Source organism: Bidens hawaiensis, unplaced genomic scaffold (assembly GCF_021521415.1).
Source record: "Bidens hawaiensis isolate Kalapana, Puna unplaced genomic scaffold, B.hawaiensis_p1.1 tig00007125_1, whole genome shotgun sequence".
Lineage (NCBI taxonomy): Eukaryota > Viridiplantae > Streptophyta > Magnoliopsida > Asterales > Asteraceae > Bidens > Bidens hawaiensis.
In genome coordinates, this window is record NW_027491489.1 from 905073 (window position 1) to 920696 (window position 15624).

The window sequence follows — 15624 nt, forward strand, 5'->3', positions numbered from 1 at the left end:
GGTCCACATGTTTTGTCTCATCGTGTGGGTTTACAAAACATATGAGTAAAACATGATTTTGAGGAAACAAAAATTATCAAGAAGTTTTAATTATAAAACCAATGTATAAAACATTTCGAAAATAGAAGAGTTTCTAAAACATCTTTTAACACAAAAGTATAAGTATTTGGAAAAATAGATAACTTATTAATAGTTGAGGTTACTAAAATGAGTTGTGATGAATGAAGGTAAGGAAATAGAACATCGGTAGGCTTTAAACAAACAATCTATTTAACGAAAAGAAACTTTATTTATAAAATACGATACATGAAGGATAAATAATTCAAACTGAGATAATTCAAAGCCACAAAAAGGTGTTACAATATCATAATTAAGAAAAAGACAAGATAATAAAGACAAATAAAGAAAATGGCAAAAGTCTTCGGGGTCCTTGAGTAGCTTAATTGACGTGGCTTGAAGTACCATGAGGAGTTGCATTTATAGGAGTTGGAGTAGTTGAGGTAGATTGACTTGGGATAGCTTGAATAACATGAGCTTGAACAGTTTGCAAGAGAATTGTTTGGTGGAAATATGTCTGGTAAACTTGAACTTGTGGTTGCGAGGTTTGGTAGTGTTGGGTTAAGTAAGGTTGACCTTGATTGATGGGAGGAGCTTGAGGGACATGAGGTTGATAGGTTCGAGCATGGGTCAAGTAGTAGGGTGTAGTCGTAGATTGAGCTTAGGTAAGTTGCGGGCACGCATTACGGATATGATTTGGGTCCTTACAATGGTAGCAAGCACGAGTATTAGGAACATCAGGTTGAGCATGGGGGTAGGTTGTTGCGGGACAGCTTGTGCAGTAGGGGGACACGGCAGGTGTTAGCAAGATGGTCATAATGGTTACATTGGATGCAGCGATGGCATAGGGATTTAACCAAGTGATGACGGTTACAAATGGAGCATGACGCAAAATGACCGAAGTAAGGTTTCTTGTTTGAGAAGACTTGCGGGTGAGTAGGATTTGTTGCAGCAGGGTTCTTACGTTTCCTGTTGTGAGGATGAGTGGAGGTAGATGGTTTGTAGTCACCAGTAGAGGAATTAGTGGGAAAAGTTGAATCGGTTGCATTGATATCCTGAATTCGGATCACTATCCTAGGGATCGCAACAGCTATCTCTTTGGTGATACAGACAGCCATACGGTGGTTGTGAGAATCAAACGATTGATGTCGAGGATGACGGTGATTTCTTGAATGAGACATTCTATAGGGATCAAGATATATTATTTAAAACAATTATCTTAACTTATAAAAACATAACTTAAAAATATTATTTGTAGTTTTATAACATTAGTTTACTTGGTTTATATATTCATTAAAACATTAGTTTTAAGTTATAATATTCTTTATGTGTATAATATATACATATATATATATATACTAGTGGAAAACCCGCGCGTTGCAGCGGAAGCATTAAATTCGTTAAAAAAATAGCGACATCAAAACATTGATAAAATAAAGTATAGGCATTAAAGAATACAGAACCATCAAAATTGGGTGGGGGGAACAATCATACAATATATTTGCTCTAAGAATATAGAAAAAAATGAACGAATTGAGAAGAGAAAAACCTTAAACCGAATTAACCAAACCGAACACTAATGGGCAATTAAGCCATATCCAATTAAACCAAAATCTATAATTTGGTTAGGTTTCATGTGTGGCATAACCAAACCGGACCATATTAGATAACAAACCTGTTGATATTTAAAACAAATCTAATTAAAACTTTCAAGCAATAGAATTTCTTTTAAAAAGTATAACTATAATTAAATTATGTTAAAAGACTCTTAAGATAATTTAATACATTTCAGTTAAAAAATGTATTTAATACTATTATACATAAATCATGAGCTTTGAATGTAATAAGTTAAAAAGGTAATGTGACCAACAAATAATATTTCAGTGTCATGCACCTTTTGTTTACATCATGAGTACATCCAACTAAACAAATAGATGAACTCATAAACATGAGCCAAAACAAACCCAAACAAAGACAAGGTCAAAAAAGTCAAATTTTCAAAACTCTTCCAAATAGTGCAGTAGACCAAATCCAATTTTAATTGGTTCCGCCGGAAATAGATTTTTTTTTGGTTTCAGAGCCGTTTCGCTTTCAATTGGAATCAGTGATGTTTTTGTTTCGGCCTCGTTTCGCTTTCAATCGATTCACAAAGAAAGAGCTTCACTCACCCCATTTTCAAAATGAGCTTCGCGTGTTTGTTTCAGTTTGCTTGATTTACTCGGAGGAAAATAATTTGACCCGTTAAGTAACCTGCCTCAGCCCAAAAATAATTAATTCAGAAACCTTGCAAATCAGTCAATCTGTCAAAATAAAATAAAAAACAATTCTCATTATTCCTGCCCATAAACCAAAACTACAAGATCTTTGAAAACTTTATTTACCTCACCAATTTGATTTTGAATTTCTTATATCCCTGGCCTCACTCAACAACTATGGCCTCATTAAATGCAATCTTATTTTCCAAAAGCAACACTTCCTGCCTGCAATAAGGAAAATGTGAACATTGACTCCTAACTATACCATAATGTAATGACATAATTAAAAAGTGCCCTTGCATATAAATCATTTTCCTGATTATTCATTCCTGCACCACCTGTTATAGCTTTTAAATCATAAAATCTATATGAACACGTACACTCTATGTTAAAAATCTCCACTTTATATTATATAAGTCATAAAGTTTAGTATAATATATTCAATATGCATCTACTTTTAGAAACTATATTACAATTTACAGCTCACCTTAGTCATCACAAGAAAGTCGCTCTCATCGGCTAGCCTGACGCCTTCTTCAACGCTCTAATAGGACAATGAAAATATATCACTGAAAAGGTTTTGCGTTAAAAATATAGTAAAAAATGAAATGTAAATAAACTAAACGACCTTTAATAGCCAACCACTTCCTAGTACAGTTGGAACGCAAGTATTCTTCATGGTTTCTCGAGCAGTTGCTTTGTTACCCATTACACAAATGCTTTCAGTCTGCAAAGAGATACAGTAAACAGTTTAGATATGGCGTATTTGATGTTGTAAAAATAATATTTTTAGTTTTGAAGTTTAAGTACATGTAATTTAGTTTCGTCTGACATCAAAATTTCAATAGTTTATCGGGCTTCAATTGCCGGCTTAACATATCTGTGCCTCATAATGTTCAGATTCAAAGCATCCACTAAATAAATTTCTGCAAATGTATGTTTCTGAAATTAGCAAGTATTTAACCATGCTGAGTTCCATTTATCCTATTTTGCTCATCAAAAATATTTTTTAAAACTTTTCAAAAATTAAAAAAACCATTGCTCAGCAGAAATCACACATTTTAAAAAAAAATAGCATTACCAAATTATGAGAGCTATATAAACTACTACCAAAACAAGCAAATTGGTTATGTTATATCTCTAACGAGTATATATGTAAAGTTAAAAATATAATTTTAAAGGGAAACGTGTGTCAGAAACACATATACTATGATTTTTTCCGAAACCATTCAATACATGTCAAATAACCAAAATACCCTTACGTTCTTTTGAAAAGACAACAATACTTTTTAGCCAATAAAAAAAATATATGAAACTCAACCTGCTTTGGCTTGTCCTAAAAGTCTCATTTTGACCGATTACACAAACCAACTCGACCAGCTCATTTTGCCACATTTAAAGACACCTAAAATGGTTATGCCCTTTGGGTGATTTCCTGGGCATTTGATAATATTATCCCACATGATATTATTATATTTATTATTACATAAACTTAATATATCGTTATTATATTTATTATTACATAAACTTAATATATCAATTATAAGATTTGTTTAAACATGTATATTCAATTATGGTATACACCAAAACTTATAAGTAGCAGATCAGTAATAATAATGAACCTTATCATCCCTAGTTCCTAATGATACATAAGTTTTTTAGCCAAATTAAAGTTCAGGGTCCAAATGAGCCAAGCCTCGTGCTTGAGTCATTTTTACAAGCTCGAGTTTGGCTCGTTTCTTCTTAAGAGAGCTCGAGCTCAAAAGAACCTAACGTTCACAAAACCATCATCATCATCATCGTACTCAGTATATCCCACCAATAGCAAAGCTATGGCAGGGTCTGAGGAGGGTAAGATGTAGACAACTTTACCTCTACCCCGTGGGGATAGAGAGGCTGCTTCCGGTGAGACCCCCGGCTCTATAGTAGTTTTGCATCAAGCCTTGGACATAAGGCACATAGCACTCAATCATCGGGATGTTGGCTGATTGGTGCATGTACCCTTGCCTTTCGGCTATCAACGCCACCACATGATGCCTGATTAACCTTCCATCACTTTTAACGTTATTTTCACGAGATTAGTAAAATAACGTCAAAATTAGTACAATTTTACTTTTGCCCACCCGAGGGTTCACACATATATACATTATATGCGCGCACCGCAAGCAGGGCACCTAACGTTCACAAAACCATTCAGCAAAAAGTTAGTTTACGTTCGCTTGTTTAATAAACAAACGAACATGAACATGAAACCCTTTGAATTAGTTATATAAACAAACAATTAATAATGAACGTGAAACCCATTGAATTAATTATATAAACAAACATTTAATAATTACCTAACCTGTTTATGAACCACAAATTCAGCTTTTACGAAAACATGGAACATATGATGCCAATCCCTTACTTGATCTTTACATGCTTTCGGATGCCGGGCCCGACACCCTCCCATCTAAGCACAGCTTACCACCCTCAGACCGATGGTCAGTCTGAGAGGACCATCCAAACTCTGGAGGATTTGCTTCGTGCATGCGTACTGGATTTTAAGGGAAATTGGGATCAACATCTCCCACTCGTTGAATTTTCCTATAATAACAGTTACCATAGCAGTATAAAGGCAGCGCCATACGAAGCATTGTATGGTCGGAAGTGCCGATCACCACTCTGCTGGACTGAAGTGGGCGACACTCAGGTTATTAGATCAGACCTGGTCTAGGAAACGACCAGCAAAATCCTTGAAATTAGGAACAATCTGAAGGCCGCGCGGGATCGGCAGAAGAGTTATGCCGATACCCGTAGAAAACCGTTGTCGTTTGAGAAAGGTGATAAAGTGTAATTGAAGGTATCACCTTGGAAGGGTGTAGTCAGATTTGGAAAGGCGGGGAAGTTAGCCCCGAGATATATTGGACCATTCAATATTACTGCAAAAATCGGTCCCGTAGCATACCGATTAGAACTACCCGATGAACTGAGTGCAGTTCACAACGTGTTTCACGTATCGAACTTGAAAAGATGTCTGGCGGATGAGACATCGGTGTTACCTCTAGAGGGTGTCCAAATAAGTGATAAGCTCAATTTCGTAGAGGAACCCGTAGAAATAGTAGACGGGAAAATCAAGCAACTTAGACACAATAAGATTTCATTGGTCAAAGTTAGATGGAATTCGCAACGAGGCCCAGAATATACATGGGAACGAAAGGACGAATTTCGGAAGAAATACCCCTACCTATTTCCTCAAAAGGAAGTAGTCGACGCGTAAAATTTCGAGGACGAAATTTTTGTTACGGGGGAGAATGTAACGATTCCGGCAAATTCAGGTATACCCTAGCCGGTATATACTATTTATGTGTTATTTGATAATGAATATATGAATTATAATGCGTTTATACGAGTATGTATGATTCACACTACGGATTATACTCGATTATACAGTTAATCGTATTGGAAATACGATTAACCGATTAACGGTTATTGAAGCCGAACGAATCGAGGATTACATTATAGACGAGATATAAGATATTTAGTGATGTTTACGAAGTGTTAAAGCTTCGGGATAAGTGAATTAAAGCACAGAAAAAGAATTTCGATTTAATGGTACGTCGGTACGTTAAACGAAACCTTTAATACCAAACCAAGCAAGAGACGATCGATCAAGCCGAAAAAGATGCGCAATTATTAATAATATGATGTTTTAAGATAATAAATGTCATTGTTTAAGTTTTTAAAGTTTTTAAATTGGTTTTAAATAAATTTCTTTTTTTAAGCCGAAAACGACCATTTTAGCCTCGTTTTAAGCCGAATTAAACATTTAACCGAAAAACGAACTGAACCAGATTATCCACAACATTATCCAGATCTCTGATATCCAAATGTGTGGCTAGAAAAGGAGAAGTGGGTCCCACCCCACCCCTTTCTTTGGTCCGATCGGAATAAGGGGGTAAAACCCCTTTTCCTTGTTATTTTTTTTAAACAACACAATCAACAATCTTCATTTCCTCTCAATCTCATGAACTAAAAACCGAGAATTGTAGCAAGAACAACGAGGTAAAGATTAAGTTATTTACGTTTTCACCTTCATTTCTCGAGTTATTTGCAAGAAAATAAGGTTTCAAGTGAAAAAGGGTGAAAACCCGAGATGAAACCGATTCTTGCATGATCAAGTGATGTATACGGGTTATACAAGGGATCTTGGTCCAAAAAAGGAGTTAAACGAACCAAAAACGATTTTTTACGGTTAAATCTTTGTTTTTAAATCATAACCGAAACCATGAAAGAAATGGCTTGATTGTGGGTGTAACTTGCTTGGTGTGGTGTTATTGTGCTTGTAGGTGCTGTATCTAGTTGTTAACCAAGGATAGAAAGCGAGATCCTTGCGATTTGAAGCTAGAAACACAAGGTAGTTCGGTTTTTGTATGATGTTTGTGATTTGGACAGATTGTGATATGTTTAGAGTTAGGTCATGAAATTTTACAGAGATGATCTACACATGAAAATATGAGATCTGTGAAATTTTGGTAATTTTTGGACAAAGGATGAATATTTGGTGAATTTAATGCTCGGTTTTGGCCAAAAATGGTGAAAAATAGTTAAATATCATGAAAAATTCTGGAAAATTCCAGATAAGCTTTTTATAACATTTAAAAGTCACACACAAAATTTTAGGTCCGTTGGAGAAGTCTAAGTAGGCTTTTCGGTTAAACGAGTTCTAGGGTTTTCTAGCTCGGTTTTAGTGAAAATGGCATGTAAAAAGAGATTTTGGTTCTGGAAAAATTACAGGGGACTATGGGGATGGCAGGGGTTATCCAAGAAAAATTTGGGATTTTTCTAAGATCGTTTGGTATTTACGACATATTTAGTGTTTAAATGGTGTTTAAAAATAGATAAATAAATTTTAAATATAAAAAAATTAATTCTGGAAATATTTTTATAAAATTCCCCACTGTCAAAAAGTGATTTGTGCAAAATTTTAAGATCCGAGACTAAACGGATAATTATTTGTGCTAAAAAGAAAATAAAAACAAACTTTTAAAGCTTAAAACGCGTAAACCGGTAAAGTTCGCCTAAACGAACTGACTGGTGTATAAAAACCCTAAAAATGAACTATTTTCATATAATTGAGTTAAACAAGTAAAAATGAATCCTCCGAAAATAATCCGGATGATTTGAATAATTTTACCCGATTTAACAGTTTCCGGTGCACTAAAGACGGAAACGGGTCCCGCGGCTAATCGGGGCGTCTAAACCGAGCTCTAATTTCACAACTTTAATTAAATTATCAGTCAACAACTATTTTCGGGTCGTGTGTGACCAAACTCATTTTTGAAACGTAAAAACGGATAACCGTGCTGTGCACGCAAAACGGGGAAAACAAATTAATAGTAATTTCAACTATTTAACTCTAAACGATATCACAATCTGAGTCCGGAGAAGTGTTTCTGGGTTAACATTGCCCCCAGAACGGGTAAAGTACTGGGTTAACAGTGTCCCTAGAAGTACCGGTTAACACGGTTAAAGTTATATTAATAGTGATTGTATAGTAACGAACTTAGGGATCGTATTACAGATCCGGATTAAAAGCTTGCGTACTGTGTCACCTAATTGCTTACGATAAGGTGAGTTTCACGAGCCCCTTTTTCTGAATTGTTTTTAAATATTTTCCCGGGGCGGAAAGCATGTTACTATTGAAATGTTTAAGTACATACTGAACGCATGGATTTGCGTGGATTTATATATATTTTATTGTACGGGAATCGTACGGAAATGTACTAAGATGGTAATTGTCTGAGTTGCTAACATTGTAAGGCCCCGCAACACGAGTGATTAACTAAAAGCTGGTAGAGTGTGAATAGTACTATTGGTCTGACAAACCCAACTGGTCCGGCATGGATTTGCTGATGTTTCCCAGCCAGTTGCACATGTCTATTTTGTTGTTATATATTTTTGCTATGTAATGTTAGGCATAGCGGTTTGGGGCAGGTCCGTGGGCAGAGTATGCCGCGGGGTTGTGTGTGGATAGTCAGAGGTTTCACTTGTGGGCTCAGCATAATTACATCGCTAATATATTATTATGTTAGTGAAACTCACCAACTATTCGTAGTTGACCCGTTTTCTTTACATGCTTTCTAGGTACTCCCAAACTGGAATAATTGCTACATGCTTGACGATGCGTGCTTTTTGTGGAAGCTTAATGATCTTTTTGTATTAATTATGTTAATGTACTGTTGGTAAAACTTATGTGCTATCGCCTAGACGATAACTAAACTCGGAACAATGTAATATGGTGTTTTCTTTATAAGCAATGCTGTTGATATCAGATGTGTCTGTTGCATCCCGTTTACGTTTCCGCTGCTGTTACGGGGTGTTACAACATAGCACTCAATCATCGGGACGCTGGCTGATTGGTGCATGTACCCTTGCCTTTCGGCTATCAACGCCACCACATGATGCCTGATTAACCTTCCATCACTTTTAACGTTATTTTCACGAGATTAGTAAAATAACGTCAAAATTAGTACAATTTTACTTTTGCCCACCCGAGGGTTCACACATATATACATTATATGCGCGCACCGCAAGCAGGGCACCTAACGTTCACAAAACCATTCAGCAAAAAGTTAGTTTACGTTCGCTTGTTTAATAAACAAACGAACATGAACATGAAACCCTTTGAATTAGTTATATAAACAAACAATTAATAATGAACGTGAAACCCATTGAATTAATTATATAAACAAACATTTAATAATTATCTAACCTGTTTATGAACCACAAATTCAGCTTTTACGAAAACATGAAACACATGATGCCAATCCCATACTTGATCTTTACATGCTTTCGGATGCCGGGCCCGAGACCCTCCCATCTAAAACCACCCTGTAAACAAAAGAAAAAAAAACAACATTTAAGGACAACTAACATCTCAAAAACATAATACCTTAAACTCCTTACCTATGCCACTGGTATCATTGGTCAACTCAAGGACGTAAAGATCATCCGTTAAATGCCCAGTCAGACCCATCACCCCCCCCCCCCCTACAAATTTATTAAAAGCAAAATCATAAATTATGCAAAGATTTTCATAGTAAAATGTAAAAAAATCTGAAATGCATTATATTCAACTATGTAATCTAATATATTTAATAAAAATCTACTCGTTTATCACTTGTAAGGCAACCATGATTCCCACAACAGCAACTATGTGAACAGCCCTTGGTGATGGTGGCTCACAAATACCACAGGCCCATTTACTGATAGATAATGGGTGAGAGCTCTCCTACCATATTATTGTTTCTCAATCCTCTTACTATAAGATCATTTTTTGGTGAAAATGCATAAATATAAATCATCAAACAAGAGGGAGTTTAAAACATTAATATGGTTAAAAGCAAACACTTGTAGAGTTTAAACATTAACCAAGTTTCAACATATTAACAATAAAAGATGTGATGTTCTGCATGTAATGATTCATTTTCAGCCAAGAACACAAATTAATATTTGCAAAAGGTATATACTCAAGAATCAGTATTCTGTTAAAAAACAATTTTGAACCATCAAAGGTCCAATGTCGGTTCTAAACATGGTCCTGGAGACATACTGCAACCAAACAGGTATGCCATTGAACATTTAACATCAACTTGTTAGCACTTCAAATTAAACAAGATCTTTTAAGCCTAAAAAATGCAGTCTTGACATTGATTAATAAACAATAGTATTAGACTCACCCAAAGTTTCATTTGGCATCAGCGAATGGCTCAATCCGGAGAATTAAAAGCAAACCAGCATCTTGAAGTATCTTCACAAATTTGGGTAAACCATACCTTCCACCAAAATAGCACTAACAACACCACATCAAAATGCAATAGCTATTTATTAGAGATTTTGACTTGTTGAAAACATCTATTTAGGTAAACTTTGATGTGGAAAATTCAAAAATGCCACTTACATTGCCTGGTGATGGTTCATGTTAGTTCCAAAATTCATACGTTTCAATTTCATCTACACCTCCATCTTCTGCAGCTTTTACCAACCCTTAATACATCTAACAGGAAAAAATAGGTTGTATAACAATGTAATTAGTACTTTAACAACATTCACAGGTAATGTAATCAGGTAAAGTTTCTCACATCCCTAGAATGGCTTGATCTTTTTAAAAGGCAGATTCAAGTAAAAAAGAAAAGGGAGAATTCAAATTTGGCAGGATGTGAGTACATAATATCCGATCTTATTTTTATTTCTCACTGGTGACTGGTGACCTGAGGTAGGTGCCGGAAAAATCGAGTTAAATAGAAACCCTAAATTATACTTTAAACATACTTAATATAAAAAATATTAATATATATAATAATTACATATAAAAAGACTTAATTATCTTTTTTTATTTGTATTAAATTATTTATTATAATTTATACGTTAATTTATCTCGTGTAATACACGGGTTTCTAAAGCTAGTTACATACAAATTAGAGAGAGAGTGTTAAAATGTTGAAAATTAAGAGATTACTTCTTCCCATACATAGTAGGTGTTTGAGAGAGCTTTTCCTTTTTGTTTTTTGTTTTATTAGCTGCTTCTAAACGGGCATTTTAAACATTTTACAATTCTAAAAAACAAGAACCAAAATAAAAAGCTTCCCAAAACATGGCCACAATATACAAGTATAGTAGTCACATATCCTAAATCTGATTCTTCCTTAAAATCGTGTATTCCTGATTCAAATTCAAATTTCAAATAACCAGTTTGCGCAGCTTTCCTCTGCTTCTCTCTTTGAAATTCATTCTAGCAAATATGAGATTCCACGGCATCTTCTTCACCGCTAAACTAAAGTTTTTAATCTATATCGATTTGGCATGGTTCTCTACTATCTGGTATGTTATTCCCAAATTTTAGGGTTTTTTTCCTCTTTTTAATTTGATCGTTTATGTGGGTTTTGTTTTTGTTCATTGTCTCTGTAATACCAACCGACCAAATCGAAGACAGTAAGCAAGGCTTCAGTTTTGGTTCTGATTCACGATTAAGTTACTCAAATATCTGATTCACAGCTTTACGATTCAAGTTCAGTTCTTCAGGTTTGTGTTTACAAATTCATTTAAGAAACAATAGTTCAATTTTTCATAACACAAAGTGATTGACGACAATTTTTAGGGTTGCCGAGTTGACTATCAAATGGTCTATAAACCGTAACAATGGTTGTAGATTTCTTCATTTTGATTCTGGTTGAGTATTTCGCTAACTATTCTGTAGCACCCCAACCCGGAGCAGGCTGACGTGTCACTATTACAGATATCATAGACCAAACAAAAACCATTTAAATGAAATGAAAAGAATCTCATGGCAACCAAAAGAGTTAAAAACACTGAAAGAAATTCTAAGTCAAATTTATTAAATGCTTAAAGAAAATTAAATCAAGTCCTTATTCTTGAGCTTCATTTTACTCTCATCACTGATCTCCCCGATTTCCCGAATTACCTGTTAGCAAATAAGACAGACACAAACAAGAAAATACGGCTGAGCCAAAAATTGCCCAGTAACGGAGAGAACAATAGTACAGGTAAAGGCATACATAAGACAAAACACATACTGAAATAAAACTGAAACTATTGCGGATATAAAACCACGTTTTAGACCGAACTATAATTAAATGCGAAACATGATCCGATACTCGATCGGGACGTAATCTGAATATACTCAAATTTAATCAAATGCATATACACATATCAAAACGGACCAGAAATATAGCGAAACAAAATATAATTACTAAAATACACGACGATGATGTTAAAATAAATAGGTCGTGTATTACGGAAGCACCCAGAGCCTAAACAGAGGGGTACACAGCTAGCTAGTCCATGCACCAAGGAGACGGTGTGGGTGGCGTGCACACATTGTTCCATCTCAAACAGAAGTCAGGAGTCAGGAGTCAGGAGTCGGAGCTAAGATCGATCTATACGCCTCTAAGTGGCCAAGGTACTACATGAGTACTTTCAGAGACGCCGTGAACTTTGATTACGCACTGTCACGATAAGTGCCATGTCGTTGACGCCCCAACAACAAGTCAGAAATGCTCGGGTAACAGAGTACTGAACTAAAGTCGTATAACTAAAAATATTTAAACAGGAACATGCAATAATGAATTCAAAATATATATAACCTATTGCATGCTATAAAATTAATATAACCATATCATACGAATAAACCGAACTAGATTACAAAAATCCGCACTACGAAGTGACGGACATCGAATATAAAATGGACTAGAACCAATACTATAAGTGAAGAAAAACAGAATCCGTACCTTAATCAAAAGCGAAAACCAAAGTAAAGTCAATGTTGTCCGCCAATTGTATGAGAACCTATGGTTTAGTTTCTTGTAAGATTAATTTACATAACTTAATTTATCATGTTGGTGATTTGCTAGCTTACGGATTTTTCCGACGACGGACGCTTTTAGAATTCACGATTTTTATCAAGTTGTTGAAATCTCATTATTGTAATTTATTGCACTGTTCGTTAACCGACACCAAGTTTTTCATGGGATCAATAGTTTTTACATAATACATTTATCCATGTTATATGGTGATCTCAACTTTACATATTTGGTTTGATTAATTATAAAATAGAAGGCAACCTGGTGGGTTTAGCCAATCAAGTATAATAATAATATTACTCTATATACATCTTCTTCATTTTAATTTTGGAGGCAGCACCAAACGTAAAGCTTTAAAAGTTTCTTCAAGAAACTCAAACCCAATTTCAAGTGTTAACGAACAGAACAAAACGAACCGACGGGAGACTTCTTTTGTTTAAATATTATTCTTTTGAAAACCTCATAAATTTCAAATGCATATTATAATTATAAAACTTTTCATCGCCGGAACAATCAACAAACCCGTACCATATTAGAATATGTTAAAAGCATATACAAATCAAAAGCGAATGATCAGAACTTTTTACCTCACAAGCCGAACAAAACCGAACGTATAATCGGGCGAGAACGGTGAGAGAACACGGGTGTGTAACGGTGACTGAACAGGCGGAACAAGACGTCGGATAGTGGGAAACAGCGACGGTACGCGACGGCTATAGAGGTTGTGACCGGTGGTTGCGGCGATGGATGTGATTGGCGTTCGAAAGGCGACAGAAGGCGGCGGTAGCTCCAACTGAGGCAGAGGTGGCGGATTATGATGGTATCTCCTAAGTATAGAATTTTCGGTGGGTTCGTGGGTTGATATATATATATATATATATATATATATATATATAAGCTGGATGCATATCTTTTTTTTTATCCAGATTCTTTTGAATTTCGATGGTTAGTTGGTAGCGGATAAGGGTGGAAATTTTGAAACTTTGATCCAAATATATTATTGAACCAACAGATCAAGATCGGTTCTCATGAGATGATATTTTCCTTTTAGTTTAAATATTTATTAACTTTGAAATATTAGATATTAATCTCACGAAACACAAACCCACTATAACAAGTTAGTAAAAGTGATATTTATATCTGAAATGTTTGATGATTATATATCCGCCATTTATGTTTTATCGATTTTACGGAACAACACTTCTTCTGATAGTGACTCGATTATTCGACATTTACTATTTTATTATATCCAAATTTATTATTATTAATATTGCTATATAATACTAAAGTTCGGGTTATTATAATTATACTCCCCAAAAAAAAATTTTCGTCCTCGAAATTGTAAGACGGTGACACATATTTTCGGATATCACGGAAACGAAACATACTTAAACTTTCATAAATTCAGACATGATAATTGCAAAGTCTCAGAAGCAAATATTGGGACATATAAAACAGAATTCATATGAAATCAAAACCATCCAAACTGAAATCACCAACTGCTAAAATGAAAATAAATACGGATATTGGGAACGAATAGTATCCTCCATTTCCCAAGTAGCTTCTCGTTCAGAATGGTTCTTCCAAAGAATCTTAACGAACGGAATAGTTTTCTTGCGCATAATGCGTTCTTGACGATCAAGAATAGCTTCAGGTTCTTCTTCAACTGATAAATCCTTGCGAATCTGATGGAGCGGATAGGTAACAACATGTAACGGGTGATAATTATACCCCCTAAGAAGAGATACGTGAAAGACCCTATGCACATGAGATAACTGAGGTGGTAAAGCCAAACGATAATAGACTTCGCCAACTCTTTCAAGAATTTCAAACGGTCCGATGAATCTTGGGCTAAGTTTTCCCTTGATTCCAAAACGTTGAACGCCTCTACAAGGTGAAACTCGCAAGAATACCCGATCACCGACATTAAATTCCAAAGCTCGACAATGTCGGTCTGCATAGCTCTTCTGTCGACTCTGAGCCTCTTTTAGCTTCTCACGAGCAATGGTAACTTTCTCATTTGTAATCTGTACCAACTCGGGCCCTTCAATAATTTTCTCACCAACCTCATCCCAACAATTAGGGGTTCTACACTTACGACCATATAAAAGCTCGAATGGCGCCATACCGATGCTAGCTTGCCAACTATTATTGTAGGCAAACTCAACCAGACTTAAATACTCGTCCCAGTTTCCACTCCACTCTAAAGCACATGCTCGAAGCATATCTTCGAGTGTCTGAATGGTACGTTCTGCCCGTCAGTCTGAGGATGAAACGCGGTACTGAATCTCAATCTAGTACCCTATGCGGCCTGCAACCCCTTCCAAAACGCGAAGTGAAACGTGGGTCTCGATCACAAACAATAGAGACGGGGGTGCCATGGAGTCTCACAATCTCTCGAGTAAAAATATTGGATAACTTACTGACTGAGAATCCTTTTTGAATCGGAAGAAAGTGAGCCGATTTTGACAAACGATCGACTACAACCCAAATAGCATCATTTCTTTTGAACGTTTTAGGTAGTCCGGTAATAAAATCCATTGAGATATCATCCCACTTCCATACCGGAATGTCAAGTATCTGAAGTAAACCCCCAGCTCTTTGATGCTCAGTTTTAACTTGCTGACAAGTAAGGCATCTGCTGCCATAACTGGCCACGTCCGCTTTCATACCGCTCCACCAAAAATGTTGACGAAGATTCCGATACATCTTTGTGGATCCGGGGTGGATTGAGAACGGTGAACTGTGAGCCTCGGCTAACAACGACTCCCGTAGGGTGGAATCGCTAGGAACACATAACCGTTTCCCACACCAAACTACACCATGCTCGTCTTCTCTGAATTCTGACTGTTTACCAACCTCCAAATTCTGTATAATTGCCCAAATTTCTCCGTCTTCATATTGCGCACTCTTGATTCGAGAAATTAGATCAGGCTCAATCTGAAATCTGG

General features: G+C 35.7%; 2 protein-coding genes across 3 annotated transcripts; both read right to left on the reverse strand.

Annotated features, from left to right (window-relative positions):
* Nucleotides 1–1976: 1976 nt before the first annotated feature.
* On the reverse strand, nt 1977–10491 carry LOC143634567 (biotin carboxylase, chloroplastic-like). 2 transcript variants are annotated; one of them, XM_077102605.1, is made up of 6 exons: nt 10312–10491; nt 9067–10259; nt 2941–3039; nt 2800–2856; nt 2439–2537; nt 1977–2357 (listed from the first exon to the last, which is right to left on the reverse strand). In XM_077102605.1, exons 2-5 carry the CDS (start codon nt 9172–9174, stop codon nt 2511–2513), a joined length of 291 nt encoding a protein of 96 aa, XP_076958720.1. In that variant the 5' UTR covers nt 9175–10259; nt 10312–10491; the 3' UTR covers nt 1977–2357; nt 2439–2510. The 2 variants fall into 2 exon arrangements, with proteins under 2 accessions (XP_076958720.1, XP_076958721.1); XM_077102606.1 differs by having other exon boundaries at nt 9067–10146; nt 10255–10491.
* Nucleotides 10492–14175: 3684 nt separating this feature from the next.
* On the reverse strand, nt 14176–14799 carry LOC143634561 (uncharacterized). The gene has a single exon (XM_077102601.1). It carries the CDS (start codon nt 14797–14799, stop codon nt 14176–14178), a length of 624 nt encoding a protein of 207 aa, XP_076958716.1.
* Nucleotides 14800–15624: the final 825 nt, after the last annotated feature.